Source organism: Cannabis sativa, chromosome 5, assembly GCF_029168945.1.
Source record: "Cannabis sativa cultivar Pink pepper isolate KNU-18-1 chromosome 5, ASM2916894v1, whole genome shotgun sequence".
Classification (NCBI taxonomy): Eukaryota; Viridiplantae; Streptophyta; class Magnoliopsida; order Rosales; family Cannabaceae; genus Cannabis; species Cannabis sativa.
Genome location: NC_083605.1, coordinates 19,496,802 through 19,510,762, shown reverse-complemented (window position 1 = coordinate 19,510,762; position 13,961 = coordinate 19,496,802). Strand labels below are relative to the sequence as shown.

Sequence of the window (13,961 nt, the reverse complement as noted above, 5' to 3'; positions counted from 1 at the left end):
AATTTAGGCCAAATATAATTTGACTCATTTTTTAGCTCAAATTATACACCATTTATTGGAAATGATAAGGAAATTACTAAGGAATGCGCTAAACATCATAAATGGTGTCATACCTTTATTGGTGTATTTTATTATCGGGTCTCACAAATTTTAATTTAGTGAATAATATGAGATATCACTAACCAATTATTAAATGTCATATCTGTATAATGTTGGACATCTTAAGGTATTAAATAATAATATTCTATTAATAATAAAAAAAAATATAATTCACAAAAAAAAATATTGTACAAATAATTATATATATAAAAAATTCATAACAAAAAAAGAAATAAGATCATTAAAAAAAAAAAAAACCTATAGAAGTTGTTGTAAAAAAATTATCATTCATAAAAAAAATGCTAAGGAATGTGTTAAATACCATAAATAATGGCATACTATTATTGGTGTCAAGTACCACAAGATAACAAAAAAAAACTCACATAAATTGTTGTAAAAAAAAATTGTAAAAGAAAAAAATTATACAAAATAATTGTAAACAAATTGTGAAAAAAAAAAATTGTAAAACAAATTTAGTAAAAAAAAATATAAAAAAAAAAATTGTGAAAAGAAATTATAAAAAAGAATTGTAAAACAAATTTAGTAAAAAAAATTATAAAAAGAAAAATATATATATAAAATGACAAAAAAGACGAAAAAGAAAGTTTGTAAAAAAAAAATTGTGAAAAAAAAATTGTAAAACAAATTTAGTAAAAAAATATAAAAAAAAATTGTGAAAAAATATTACAAAAAAGAATTGTAAAAAAAATTATATAATAACAAAATGAAAAAAAAGAAAGTAAAATAAATATAAAAAAAATTGTGAAAAGAAATTATAAAAAAGAATTGTAAAACAAAATTATTAAAAAAAAATTATAAAAAGAAAAAAAATTGTAAAAAGACAAAAACAAGTTTTCTTTGGGAAATTTGAATTTCTATGCATGCATTAGGGGATAATTTTTTCCCTAAACTAATATTTTTGTACATTGAAAATATATGACCACTTTTCCAAAACCCCAAAAATACCCCTCTCAAAAACTCAAACCCTGTCTCTCTTCTTCCCTCAAACTCTCTTTGCCTCATCTTCGCCCAAAACCCCATCGCAGGAAACCCACCGGTTGTCACCACCACCCACCGGCTGTCAGCACGAACATCGTCCACACCGGCCGCCCACACCCGACCGCCCCCACCATCGCAGGAAACCCCATCGCAGGAAACTCTGACATTTTTTTTTCAATTTTTCTGGGCTTTTAAGGGGTCGGGTCCGATGGGGCCCGATGCCCGTCTGATGGGGCATTTTTTTGGGGTTTTAAAGTCGGGTCCAATGGGCCCGATGCCCGTTCGATGGGGTTCGATGGGCCCATCGGACCCGACCTTAAAAACCCAAAAAAAAATTGGTCTTTGTGCGCGGCATCGAACCTTCTTCTTCTCCGGTGGTGTTCGGCCGGCGTGCGTGCATCAATTCGGTCGAGATGGGTATGGATGGGCGTGGGTTGGTTTTCGGAGTGGGTGGTGCTCGCCGTGCGTGGCCGGTATGGGTTTTGGATCCTGGGAAATTTGAGAGAAAAAAGAGGAAGAGAGAGGGACGGTTGGGAAAAATGGGAGGGGTATTGTGGGGTTTTGGAAAAAACTATCCCATTTATAAAATTATGCATAGTATTAGTTTAGGGGGTTAATTTATGAGTTTATTAAGCATAGAAATTCAAATTTCCCTTTGCTTTTTTGTCATTTTGTACAGATATTCTTTTTTTTATTTTTTGTTTATAAATATTTTTTTCTAATGTCTCTTTTTACATATTAGAATATGCCAAACTCTCTTCTCAGCCGACTTCTCAAGCACCGTTATTTTTCTAACAACACTTTTTTGGAAGCAAGAGTTGGACACTCCCCTTCACTTACTTGGCAAGCTATACATTGGGGACGAGAGCTATTAGTTGAAGGGTTAAGATACAAAATTGGAAATGGACATACTGTTCTCGCTGGTGTAGATAAGTGGCTGCCAGGCCATAACAATTTCAAGCCAATTAGTTACTCCGGCCCTCCAAATGTTCATGTCTCATGTTTCATCACTGAGGAAAGAGAATGGAATATACCACTCCTAAATGAGCATTTTCAACCAATTGATGTGGATCGAATTCTCTCAATACCACTTAGTTTTTTTCCATCCAATGACCGTTACATCTGGCATCACACGACAACAGGACAATATACGGTCAACTCAGGATTTCACTTGGCTGAAAACTTAGCTGAAGGAAGAGACTCTAGTGGTTCAAACAATCATCGGGACTGGTGGAAAACCTTCTGGAGCCTAAACCTCCCAACAAAAATCAAAATCTTTGCTTGGCGAGTGATGCAAAATGCACTTCCTGTTGCCACAGAACTCAGCAGAAGAAAAGTGTTAACCTCAGCCACATGTTCTTTATGTAGCAATGCGTGGGAATCCATTGGTCATGCTATGTTTAATTGCACAACTGCTCGGAAGGTTTGGAGAGAAACTAAATTCACCATTGACCATACAAATGCACAATCTATGTATCATGGTGATTATTTAATTCATCTCTCAACTCTGCATTCAAAAGAAGACTTTGAATTGCTTGTCTGTACAATGTGGGCAATATGGCACAATCGAAACAAAGTCACTCATGGAGGAGTGTCCAGAACTAGCAGCAACATTGCAATGTTTGCTCAGAGTCATTTGGAAAAATACAGCAGATTACGAACAAAAAACCAGCAAACTACAACCTGTAGCAGTCACTATTCTGCTGCTCCAAATGTTCAGTCGACTTGTGATACTACAAGGGCCATACCATGGACACCTCCACCTCTATCTGGTCTGAAATTAAACGTAGATGCAGCAGCCAATCAAGAGTTAAAGATTTTAGGGATAGGTGCGATCATTAGAGACCATCATGGCAATGTGGTGGCTGCTATGTCAAAGAATGTTTAAGGATGTTTTCGTTCTGATGAAATGGAGGCCAAATCGTTGTTTCATAGTCTAAATTGGGTCTTGCAGATGCGATTATCAATAACACATATTGAAACTGATGCTCTACGTGTTTCTTCAGCCCTCAATTCTACCTCTTCGAACCTTTCTAGTTTTAATGATTTAATTGTTGATATTAGCTGTCTTTTATCCTTTTTCTCGGGAGTAACTATTTCTCATATTAAGAGAAATACTAACCAAGCTGCGCATGGTTTAGCAAAGTATGCTCTTGAGTTGGATGGAGATGTCTGTTGGATGGGTGAAATCCCAAATCCTATTTTTTCTGTTATTGTAAACGATTACCAGTTATAATGACAGTGAAATTTCTCAAAAAAAAAAAAATTACTTTTTTTCATCCTCGACTAAAATGTTACATCACCGATCAAACTGCTAAATATAGTAAAAAAAAGTAACACATTTCTATAATTGTATTAGATTGGGACATTATTTGTAGTATCACAAGTTTTAAGAAGCAAAAATACTAATTACTCTTACCAATAATAATACCAACGAGAATTTGAGCAATAAATCGAGACCTGACATTAAATTAAAAGGCAAAGCAATATAAGCAAGCAAAACACGAAGATAATAACACGTTCACGTTCACATCACATTGCTAATTTGGGCAAATAGCTTATAATTGTAATCAAAACATATTTTACAAAAATGGCATAAAACAAGAATCTGTGAAAATGAACCACATTTGATTTGTACAAATGTCATATACACTTAATTTAGGAGAAGGCTACAGGGCATTACAAATTAATAAATCTAAGGAGCCAAAAAGGGAGGGAAAAGAAGAAAAAATACATGACTCAATCATGTGGAATTTTCATTCGCGTGGGGAACATAAGTTGAATGGACACTAGCAAAACGAGAACAAAAACAAGGAAAGGCAACCACTAACATACTTTATTAAATGCAAATGGTTGAAGGGGCACAGATAATGCAGGAGGGGCATCCTTCTAATGTCATAAATCGGCGGAAAGAATGAACGAATTGAACGGAGATGTGAACATTTTGCAAATCCAGAGCCTCTCTTCTAATGTTTGCCCTTGCCCTACTCATTTGAAGTAGGAGCTTCAATTATGATTCAGTATTTAACATCCCTGATTCGATTCGACTTGACGACAGGCTAGGCTGGGCTAGCTCTTACTCGGAACTTGAATCATAAAAATCACTTGGGCAAGGAGTCATGACTTCAGACTCAAGATGCTGGACAACCCTGTGCATTGTGGGACGATCTTCTGGATTTGAAGAAACACATTGATAGGCAACTGATATTAAGGCATCAAGGCTTTCCGACTGCACTCCTTCACACTGTAGATCAACAATCTCTCTCTGCCTGTTCTCTGTGAACAGAAAATTTAACTGGAAAAGAAAAAAAAAAATGAAACACACTTCATATTATTAATATAATTCAACATAGCCAACAAAAAGTGCTTGTCATAACCCTAAAATTATGAACCACTTTATTAGTATGCACTGTGATCCTGATGCAATGAAAACCAATAACCATCCTATCTCAAGCTAAAACTCAATATTTTAAATTAATGAAGCTGCAGATCATTGATTTTCTCAGCCTTCTATACCTAACATCTTCGGAAGAAACAAATAAGTAGTTTCACAACTCCCACCGCCACTATGAAACTAATAAATGAGTAATGTACCAAAATAAGAATTCTCTAACCCACACTGCTACCATTCACAAGTGAGATAGAAAGAGAATAGTAATAAACGTACCCAGCCAACAATGTTAAGACCCTTTTCAATAAAAGATGCGTCCGTTGGTCGCTTCCCACTCAACACTTCAAGCACCAGGACCCCAAAACTATATACATCACTTTTTTCAGTTGCTCTGCCACTTTGCATATACTCTGCAATGATTTTTTATACATATATATATATATAGTCAAGAAAAATAGCTGAATTGGCAAGGAGCATTTTGATATGGAAATGAGTGTTATCCACTTGTCAGAGAAAGCTGATTGTAATAATCTTAACTTCATGAATACCACTATGAGGATATGCAAATGAATGATATCAAGTACAACAATAACATTTTGTGCAATACTTTCACTCTAATAAAGTCGAGTGTCTTCATTATGGAATTTTTCAAATGAAAAAATCTCAGAGTGAATGGTATAAATCTATTTCTTCCACAAAGCATTAAAACACATAAAATCAAATTTAATGCAATTAGAAAAACAAAAATATTTTCAAATGGTTATTATCTGCAAAGGCAAGATAAGAAACATTTTTTTTATGATCCTATCATGAACCTATGTAAGGAAAAAAAAATATCTAAGAATGGTTACCCGGAGCTAGATAACCAAATGTTCCAGCAACAATTGTTGTAATGTGAGATTCTTCATCTTCTAAAAGTTTTGCTAGTCCAAAATCAGAAACTCGAGCTTCAAGGTTGCCATCAAGCAAAATATTGCTCGACTTAATGTCTCGATGTATGATCCTAGGAGAACAATCATGATGCAAGTAAGCCAGCCCTTTTGCTGCTCCCACGATAATATTCAACCGTACATCCCAATCTAACTGCTCAGATCTTTCTCCTGAATGGCATCATAACTTGTTAACATGTCAATCTCAAACAGGATTACCACTAACAAATCTGCATATTACCTAACTGTCATCAAATAATGATAATAAAAGATATATTGATGCTTCCAGTACTAGGACGATAGGACCCAATGGGTAAACTCTATAATAAGTCCACAATAATATTCATTGTATATCCCAAACTACTGCTCAGATCTTTCTCCTCATTGGCATTATAACATGTTAACATTTCAAACTCAAAGAGGATTACTACTAAGAAACAAATCTACATATTACCGAAATTTCCTAAAGATAATAAATAAATTAATGATGATAATAAAAGATATTTTTGATGCTTCCAGTACTAGGACCCAATGGGTAAATTCAATGCTAAATCTTTTTGCAATTGTTTTCTTAACTTGGTACAAAAAAGAGCTGCAATCTGTATGTCTAACCCTACATATAATACCTTCTAGTGTAATTAGATATCGACATAAAGTCAATTTACTTGCTTCATTTAAAACAAGACTCTAAGGTGTAGAGAAAAAGGAAATAAGATCTCACCATGAAGAGCTTCATCAAGGCTACCACCAGATAGGAAGTCATAGATTAACAACTTTGACGTTGGAGAATTGCAATAGCCCCTCAAATTCACAAGGTATCGATGCTTTATACTTCCAAGAATTTCAAGTTCCCTCTCAAAAAACCGATCAAAGCCCTCATTAATCTTCATGATTCGTTTTAAGGCAAAAACATTACCATCGTCCATCGCCAGCTTGTACACTTGCCCAAATCCCCCAATACCTATCACATCTTCCTCTGTCAAATGCTCCAATTTCTTAATGATGTCTTTTGAAGAGTAGGGCAAGTCCCCATGGAACATTACAATTGATGCACCTAATAAAAAGAATGTCAACAAACAGAATTCAGGATCTTACCAAGGTGTAAGTGTGTATATATATAAATAAATATTGCATATATGTAGAAAAGCACCTCGACCAACGTCCATCACAAAATTCTTATTGTCATGCCTTCCAAATTTCTTATATAGAAAACAACCCCAGAAGCACATAAGAGCCACTAGAAGAAGCGCCCCAACAGTTGCTGATGCACTAATTAGTAGCCGACCAGAGTATTTCTTCTTTCCAGCTTGATTTGGTCCTACAATACAAAAGATTTTCCATATGATTCAAAACAGAACATCAAACATCAAATATCTCATGTAAATAAATTGAGAGAAATACTATAATTGTTGCCAACAGAATAAATTTTAGAAAAATGTCACAGTAATTGTTAGATTTTAGGGTCTAGAGAAACTATACAAAATTTATTTTGGATAAGAAATGAAAGATGTATAACTAAAAAGATGTAGGAAATTACCTAAGTTACAAGAATGGCTGTAAAAGGTACTGCTCACTAAACCAACATATAAAACAAGACTAACACACAATACAAGAGTAAAGCCTAAAGCCTAGTACAGACACAGCTGCCAATCCCATGGTAGCATGGAAAAAGAGAATTCTTGACTTAATATTGAAGATTCAAATAGCCACCCAATGTTAAAATTATCCCATACAGATGAAAGAGTACAAACAAATGCTTACACTAACAGATGTCACACTAATTTCACTTATAATCTGCAGTCTCACCTGAGTCCGAGGATTGGGAGCCTGATGGAGATCCTCCACTGTCATTTTTGCAAATCAAATTAATTTGCTTACCACATAGACCACGATTTCCAATGAAGCTGCAAGAAAATTATCAAATCAATACCTCAATTATACTGACAACAGACATTTTGAAAAGTCTTATCACATAGATTGGCCATAATACTTGACAATACATTTCCATATTTTTATCCAAAAAACAATTAAGTGACAAGAAATAAATTCCAAAAGTTAAGAGAAGAAAGGATTATTCCTTGTATATTATGAAAACCAAATAGAAAAAATCTTTTTTTTTTTCATTTCTATTTTTACTTTCAACGAAATAGCTTAAAACATCATATATGACGTGATCAATTATCTTACAATCAAAAATAAATGTGAGTACTTACGAGCTTTCCATGAAGTTGTTAAGCACACCATCAGTTGGTATTTGTCCAACAAGAAAATTGTTTGACAAATTGCTTTAAAGAACCAGATTTTCAAAGTTAGATTCATCAAAAATTTAAATATAAACTGAAGAACCTTTTGTTCTAACAAATATAAAAAGGGACAACTAAGGTTACTCACAGACTAATGAGTTTGTCCAACTTCCCAAGAGAAAGAGGAATATTTCCACTAAGGGAGTTGCTTGAAATGTCCCTGTATATTAGAAGATATTAGATAACAGAAAATATGAAGGCAAGCATTTGGGCCATTCCACAAGATTAATTGATTTTTTTTTTTTTTTCTAAACTAGGATCCCCACCAAATCCTACAATATACGGGAACACCAAAGGATTACTAGATGAGAATATTCAAGTTATCATCACTTGGATAGGAAAATAAAGATATGAAATGAGACTAATATATTATTCAAGAAAAAGACATAATACACATTAAAAATTAAAATACAGAACAATCCACATAAAAGCAAAATAATGAAACATATAACCGCAGACAAAAAAAACCACCTGTTCACTCAAAAGATAATACTTAGAGAAAATACTAATCTCCTTCACATTTTAAGCCAAATTGCAACCCAAAACTCTACTTTTGCACAATGTTTTGGAAAGCTATCTTGAAAAATCATATCAATTCTGTGACCAAACCATCGGCATAGCAGTGAACACTCCACATTTCTAAAGTAGCATCAGCTTTTGATTATAACTCCAACAAAGTCATTAATCATTAATAATTTTTTTTAACAAACTTTTTTACTACTCAACATTATGTTAACATCCGTAACATTCCTAATGGTTGCTTTCCCTCCTAGCTGTGAGAAAGAGTAACTTGATGTTATTTGCAAGTGAATTTCTGGTGTGATATCTTGGTATTCTTCTGCTTTGGATATTTAAGTAATAAAAATAACTACTTTCCTCTCAAAACGCAAAAACTATTTCAAAGTTACTTAAAAGCAATATCATATATAGATATATATATATATTTAGTGTATGAAATACAAAATATCATATATATATAGGGTGATTCTACAATGCACCCCCTTAAAAGGGATGTATAGATGCACCCTTAACTTATTTTGGCATTCAGAAAAAAAAATTTAGTCTGATTTTTTTTCATATTCATGTACGTTATAGCTATTTAAGATATCCTACAAAATTTTGAAAAATTCGGAATAATTTACAATATAGAAAACAATGTTCAAACAGTCGATTTTACATGCGTATAAATTAAAATAGTCACGCGTGCAATACAATATTTGAACATAGTTTTCAGCGTGTTAAATTTTTTCAAATTTCTTAAAATTTTGCAGGATGTCTTAAATAACTATAACGTACATGACCATGAGAAAAAATTTGACTGAAAAATTATTTCGGATGCTAAAACAGATAGGGGTGCATCAATATATCCATTTTAAGGGTGTGCATTGTAGAATTTTCCTATATATATATATGTACATTTAATATTTTTCTTCCAATAGAAAGGAAAATGGTCTCTTGAAATTTAACCTACAAATGACATCATAAATCAACTAATAAAAGCCAGGAGAACTAAAATTCATACACTTAATACATTTATCAAAATTTATAGATGTAGCAAAAATTTCTGCAACTTTCAAAAATTAATATTGTTGCTGCTGGGAAACAAATTCAAAGAATCTCTAATCTAAACCAAGCACACTGCATAAAACATGATTTCACCCAGAACTGTACAGTACAGTAGTTCATTCCTAAGGATTTAAATGAAGTTGCATATATGCTGAACAGAATTGAACCTTGACACACATAACTGCTTAATACTACACAAACAAGTTATTATAAACATCAATTATTATTTAAAAAAATGACTGCATAACACAAACAATGAATGACAGAAGCTGTGTAAGAGAATTCAGCTACAGATTAACCAAAAACAAATTCCAAGAAATGAAATATCTTATTTCACTAGAAAAATAAATAACTCACAATTCTTTCAACTCCTGAAGATTTCCCAATTCACTGGGTATTAAACCGCTTAAATAATTACCCTGCAAGTATCTGTAGATCACAGATATTAATAAGATGAAAGCACACAGAATGAAATAAATACAACGTAGTGCAAAAGTAAAATAAAAATATTACAAGTTGTACTACAATAAAGCACAAGGTTAAATGATTAGTTTATATGAAAGCCAAATATGAGTGCGTAAAATGCCAAAAATAGTAAAATCTACAGAAAAAAAAAAGAGCAAGAAAAGATCCTTGTTCGCAGAGTTTCAATTCATCAAACTTGATTTGCATACAATTTCTACTGACTATATACTTCCAAAACAATAACCAAGAATCCATGTCAAAGGTCTTAGGTAACTTTTTTTGGTAAAGAAACAAATAATATATATTATTGATAATAGAGATCATTGCGTAAGATGACAAAGGTATTAGTAGATTAGGTGCTCAATCAAACAAAGTAGAAGAGAACCTTTGTATGCTAGAACTTTTGGAAAAATCATTGGTATGCGGCGAAGATGGCAAAATGACAACATGAATTCATGCAGCAATTAATATCAAATATACCTGACAAATTAAGACTCCTTTTTCTCCCTATATATCTATGACTCTTTATTGATCAGCCAACAAATTTTTTTTGCATGAAATGTCATCTTCTTTGATAGTCTATGACAAGTTGTCAACATGGAAACAACTGACTTTACATCAAGAACTACATTCCTCCCAGAGAGAGGAGGGGTGCACCAGTTTTTGATAGTAAACATGAGCAAATACTCAAACTAGAGAACAAATAATGGCACTTGGTACTTACATTTTCTCCAATAAGGTGCAATTTCCCAATTCTGACGGAATTGTCCCATAAAAATTGTTATTATGAAGTGCTCTACAATATAGAAATAAAAAGAATTAGGAAATCCAATGATTTCAAACATACTGCATACATACCAAGAGAATAATTTAAATATCTGAGGACACATACAATAATTTCAATTGCCCAAGCTTCCCAAGGTCGGATGACAAAGACCCACTCAATTTGTGACCCGAAAGACTCCTGAATAATAAGACAATCAAAATGAATTTATAATTACAAGTATAAGTACAGTAAAAATACAAATATGCTTTCACAAAAGCTACAAAGCTTCTCTGTTAGTGTAGGAACAAATATATATGCATAATCACAAAACTGTACATACATGCCCGTGTCTATGTATGGATTCGGGACCAAGTTGTGCACAAAGGCCCATGTACATACATATAACAATAAACTCAAAAATTTAAAAGTAAACGTACATTTATAGGTTTTGATGTGTGCTATGATTTCCTACTCTGACAAATTTTTTAAATGACAATAACTTGTATTCGATTTCCAAATTCTAGAAAAGTTGTAATTCAAAACATATCAAAGAACTGAGACCACTTTTGGTACATTGTACATAAACATGAAGATCAGTCCTCTTTAGAGGTATTCCCATCATTCCTATGAAATTATATCTTCATCTCTCCTCTTTTATTTGTCTTATTTCTAATACCAATGTACGAATACTAGAGGCCTTCTTCTATTATATGTGTCTTTCTCTTATATTTTTCTTTTACATATATATGTATATTATATTGATCTTGTTTGTAAAACACTGACCAAGATTTTGTTTTAATAAGAAACAGAAGAAATGATATTAATAATATAAAGAGAATTACAAAAGGATGACAGTTATCATTTTTGGTTACAGAAAGGACCCTACAAAAAGTACACATCCAGGAATTGAAATCTTCAAGTAAATGAAAAGTCATGCCTTGGGAATTACAAAGATTAAGGGAAATCTCCTAAAAGTATTACAAAATAGAAGCCTACTACTTAAGCAAATAAAATAGCGAAATAATTTTGAATATTTTCCACCCTTTTCTCTCTAACCAAATTGTCCAGCAGATTTCCATAAAATTAGAGCTTCACAGCCTCTTTCCTCAAATGTTTTTCACAAGGACCACAGTCCTTTTGAAAAAGATCCACCATATGACTAGGACTCATGTACTGGAAATTAAACTCAGCTTGGCTACACAACATAACTTATATGGTAATGAATTGCTGCAAAGAACCTCTTAAAAATTTGACAGAAGTAATATCAAAAGATTTTGAGTTAAAAGTATACATCAATTCAAATAGATACCACAAAATTATCTTACCAAAATCTCAAACAGATGACATCGTGACAGATAAATAGATAAAAGGAATGACCCTCATCCCAAAAAGGAGAAAGACTAGGTATATATATACTACTGAGTCATATGCATAAGCTAAAGACGAATATGAAAACTGATGATTAGAAATTATAAATGTGTGGTAATATAAGCATACAAACATATATATATAGGATCTTCATCTGCGTTGTGTATCATATAAATGTATACGTGAGAGAAGGACATAAATTTAAACTCACAGATAAATTACTCTCTTTGATTTTGGATCACATCTAACTCCTCTCCAACGGCATGGGTCAGGATCCTCCGGTCTCCACTGAAGAAGGACGCCATTTGAACTAACAACTGATGTCCTAAAGTTCAAAAGTGCCTCACCTATAAATCATATAAGGGGTTTAATATAACAAATTGCCAGTTAAAATAGAGAGGTGATAATGCATAAAATATGGACATGTCTTTCAGTTTCACTTGCCAAATGAATAATATAAAAAACCTACTGAAAATTCAATACAATAACTATAACAAAAATATGTAACAAACATGTCATAAAAGTTCTATTACATTGTAAACATGTCAAGAGCTAAAAATAACAGTGAACCTAAAACTAATACTCTCTAAAAAAAATGGACAAATAGCAACCAAGACGTAATCTCACCATCCGGACTGATAGCTCTGCTTGTGTTTATTGAAAGATAGAGCAGTAGACTGTAAAGCCACAAGCCTTGCCATTTCACCAGACAGAGGCCCATAGCGGTACTGGTCAAGCATGCAATATGTACTATACTTCATCTGATACACAGAGCTTTAGAATGTTTTCCTCTAATTGATGTTGACATCCAGCAGCTAGAAACAAAGATAAAAGTTCCTGAAAGAGAAAAACTAATATAAATATGACAGCAAAAGCAAAAACTTATTCCAGAAAGCTCTAAATAGATTAGCTCCGACAAAATCAATGGTAAAAGCATTCAGTTGCATACGAAAGGTTCCAAAAGCTTCCTTCTTTTTTTCTTTAATCTTCCTTCTGTTTTCTCTATAATTAATACAGTGCAAATGATATGAGAATAACACCTTCCCCAAGTGTCTCAAGAGCTATCTCAGTACCCTATATATGCAAAATTAAACAATTTTCTAAGAAGCGCCAAGTATAAAATCTAACACTAACACATAGCTCATGCAGATGATTATTTCATAAACTTCACCATCAGTACTGTGCACAGTATTTTCATACCCAAGACTCTCAAATGCACCATCAGAAAACCTCCTAAGATAAAAACGTTAAATTAGACCCATTCACAAACAAACCCCAACCGCTCAAAGCTACAAATGTGTAAATCAAAACCCCAAACTTTTAGTGAAAAACCTAAACCAAAGACATGAAAAACAAGAATTAAAAATAAAAAAAAATTAAAAAAAAAAAAAGGAAAATGGAGAGTGAAGCTGTAATAGTCAAGATTTACCCAGAGAAAAGTGAAAGATCAATGAGGAAAAAGCAGGAGGTGTTGGATCCGAGTGAAATGCAACAAGTTGAGCTGTAAATCAGAGAGAAAAGTCAGTAGTGTAGCGGTTGGGGAGGAGCAGAGCAGAGCAGAAGCTATGGAAAATTGGAAATGAAATGAGTCTTCTTGTTGGGAGTTAGAGAGAGAAAGAGAGATTCGAGTGAAGAGAGAGAGTGATGGGAGTGTGTGGAAAATAAGATGGGTATGGAATTAAAAGAGGCATCACACACTAACCAATCAGAACACAGTAGCTTACGCACGCTGACCTTCCCTACGTGTGCGACCGACCGACGCCTCTTTCTCTCTCTTTCTCTTCTCTTATCTCTCACCAATAAACCACGCCATTTATAGTTTTATTATTTATTATTATTATTATTATTATAAATATGTAAACTAATAAGTAAATATATGTAATGTATTAAATAAAATTAATAAAAATCTTGCCTTGCTGTCTGTGTCTGGTTTTTGTTGGATTCCCTACAGTTTTCGAATGATGCACTTTGAGCCCATATTCTCTTGAAATTAAGAACATAAATGTACGAAAATGACTTTTGACTACATTTTTAGTAGCAATTCTTTTAACTAGTTTTTACCACACGTGCAAATC

General features: G+C 33.0%; 1 protein-coding gene across 1 annotated transcript; it reads right to left on the bottom strand.

The window, feature by feature from the left end:
• Window positions 1–3,642: 3,642 nt before the first annotated feature.
• Window positions 3,643–13,663, bottom strand: LOC115715617 (LRR receptor-like serine/threonine-protein kinase FEI 2). The gene is made up of 14 exons (XM_030644270.2): window positions 13,316–13,663; window positions 12,514–12,723; window positions 12,098–12,233; window positions 10,645–10,716; window positions 10,477–10,548; window positions 9,645–9,716; window positions 7,810–7,881; window positions 7,632–7,703; window positions 7,225–7,322; window positions 6,569–6,736; window positions 6,140–6,472; window positions 5,341–5,589; window positions 4,766–4,899; window positions 3,643–4,393 (listed from the first exon to the last, which is right to left on the bottom strand). The coding sequence occupies exons 2-14, from the start codon at window positions 12,605–12,607 to the stop codon at window positions 4,175–4,177; spliced, it is 1,791 nt and encodes a 596-aa protein (XP_030500130.1). The 5' UTR covers window positions 12,608–12,723; window positions 13,316–13,663; the 3' UTR covers window positions 3,643–4,174.
• Between the last annotated feature and the right edge of the window lie 298 nt (window positions 13,664–13,961).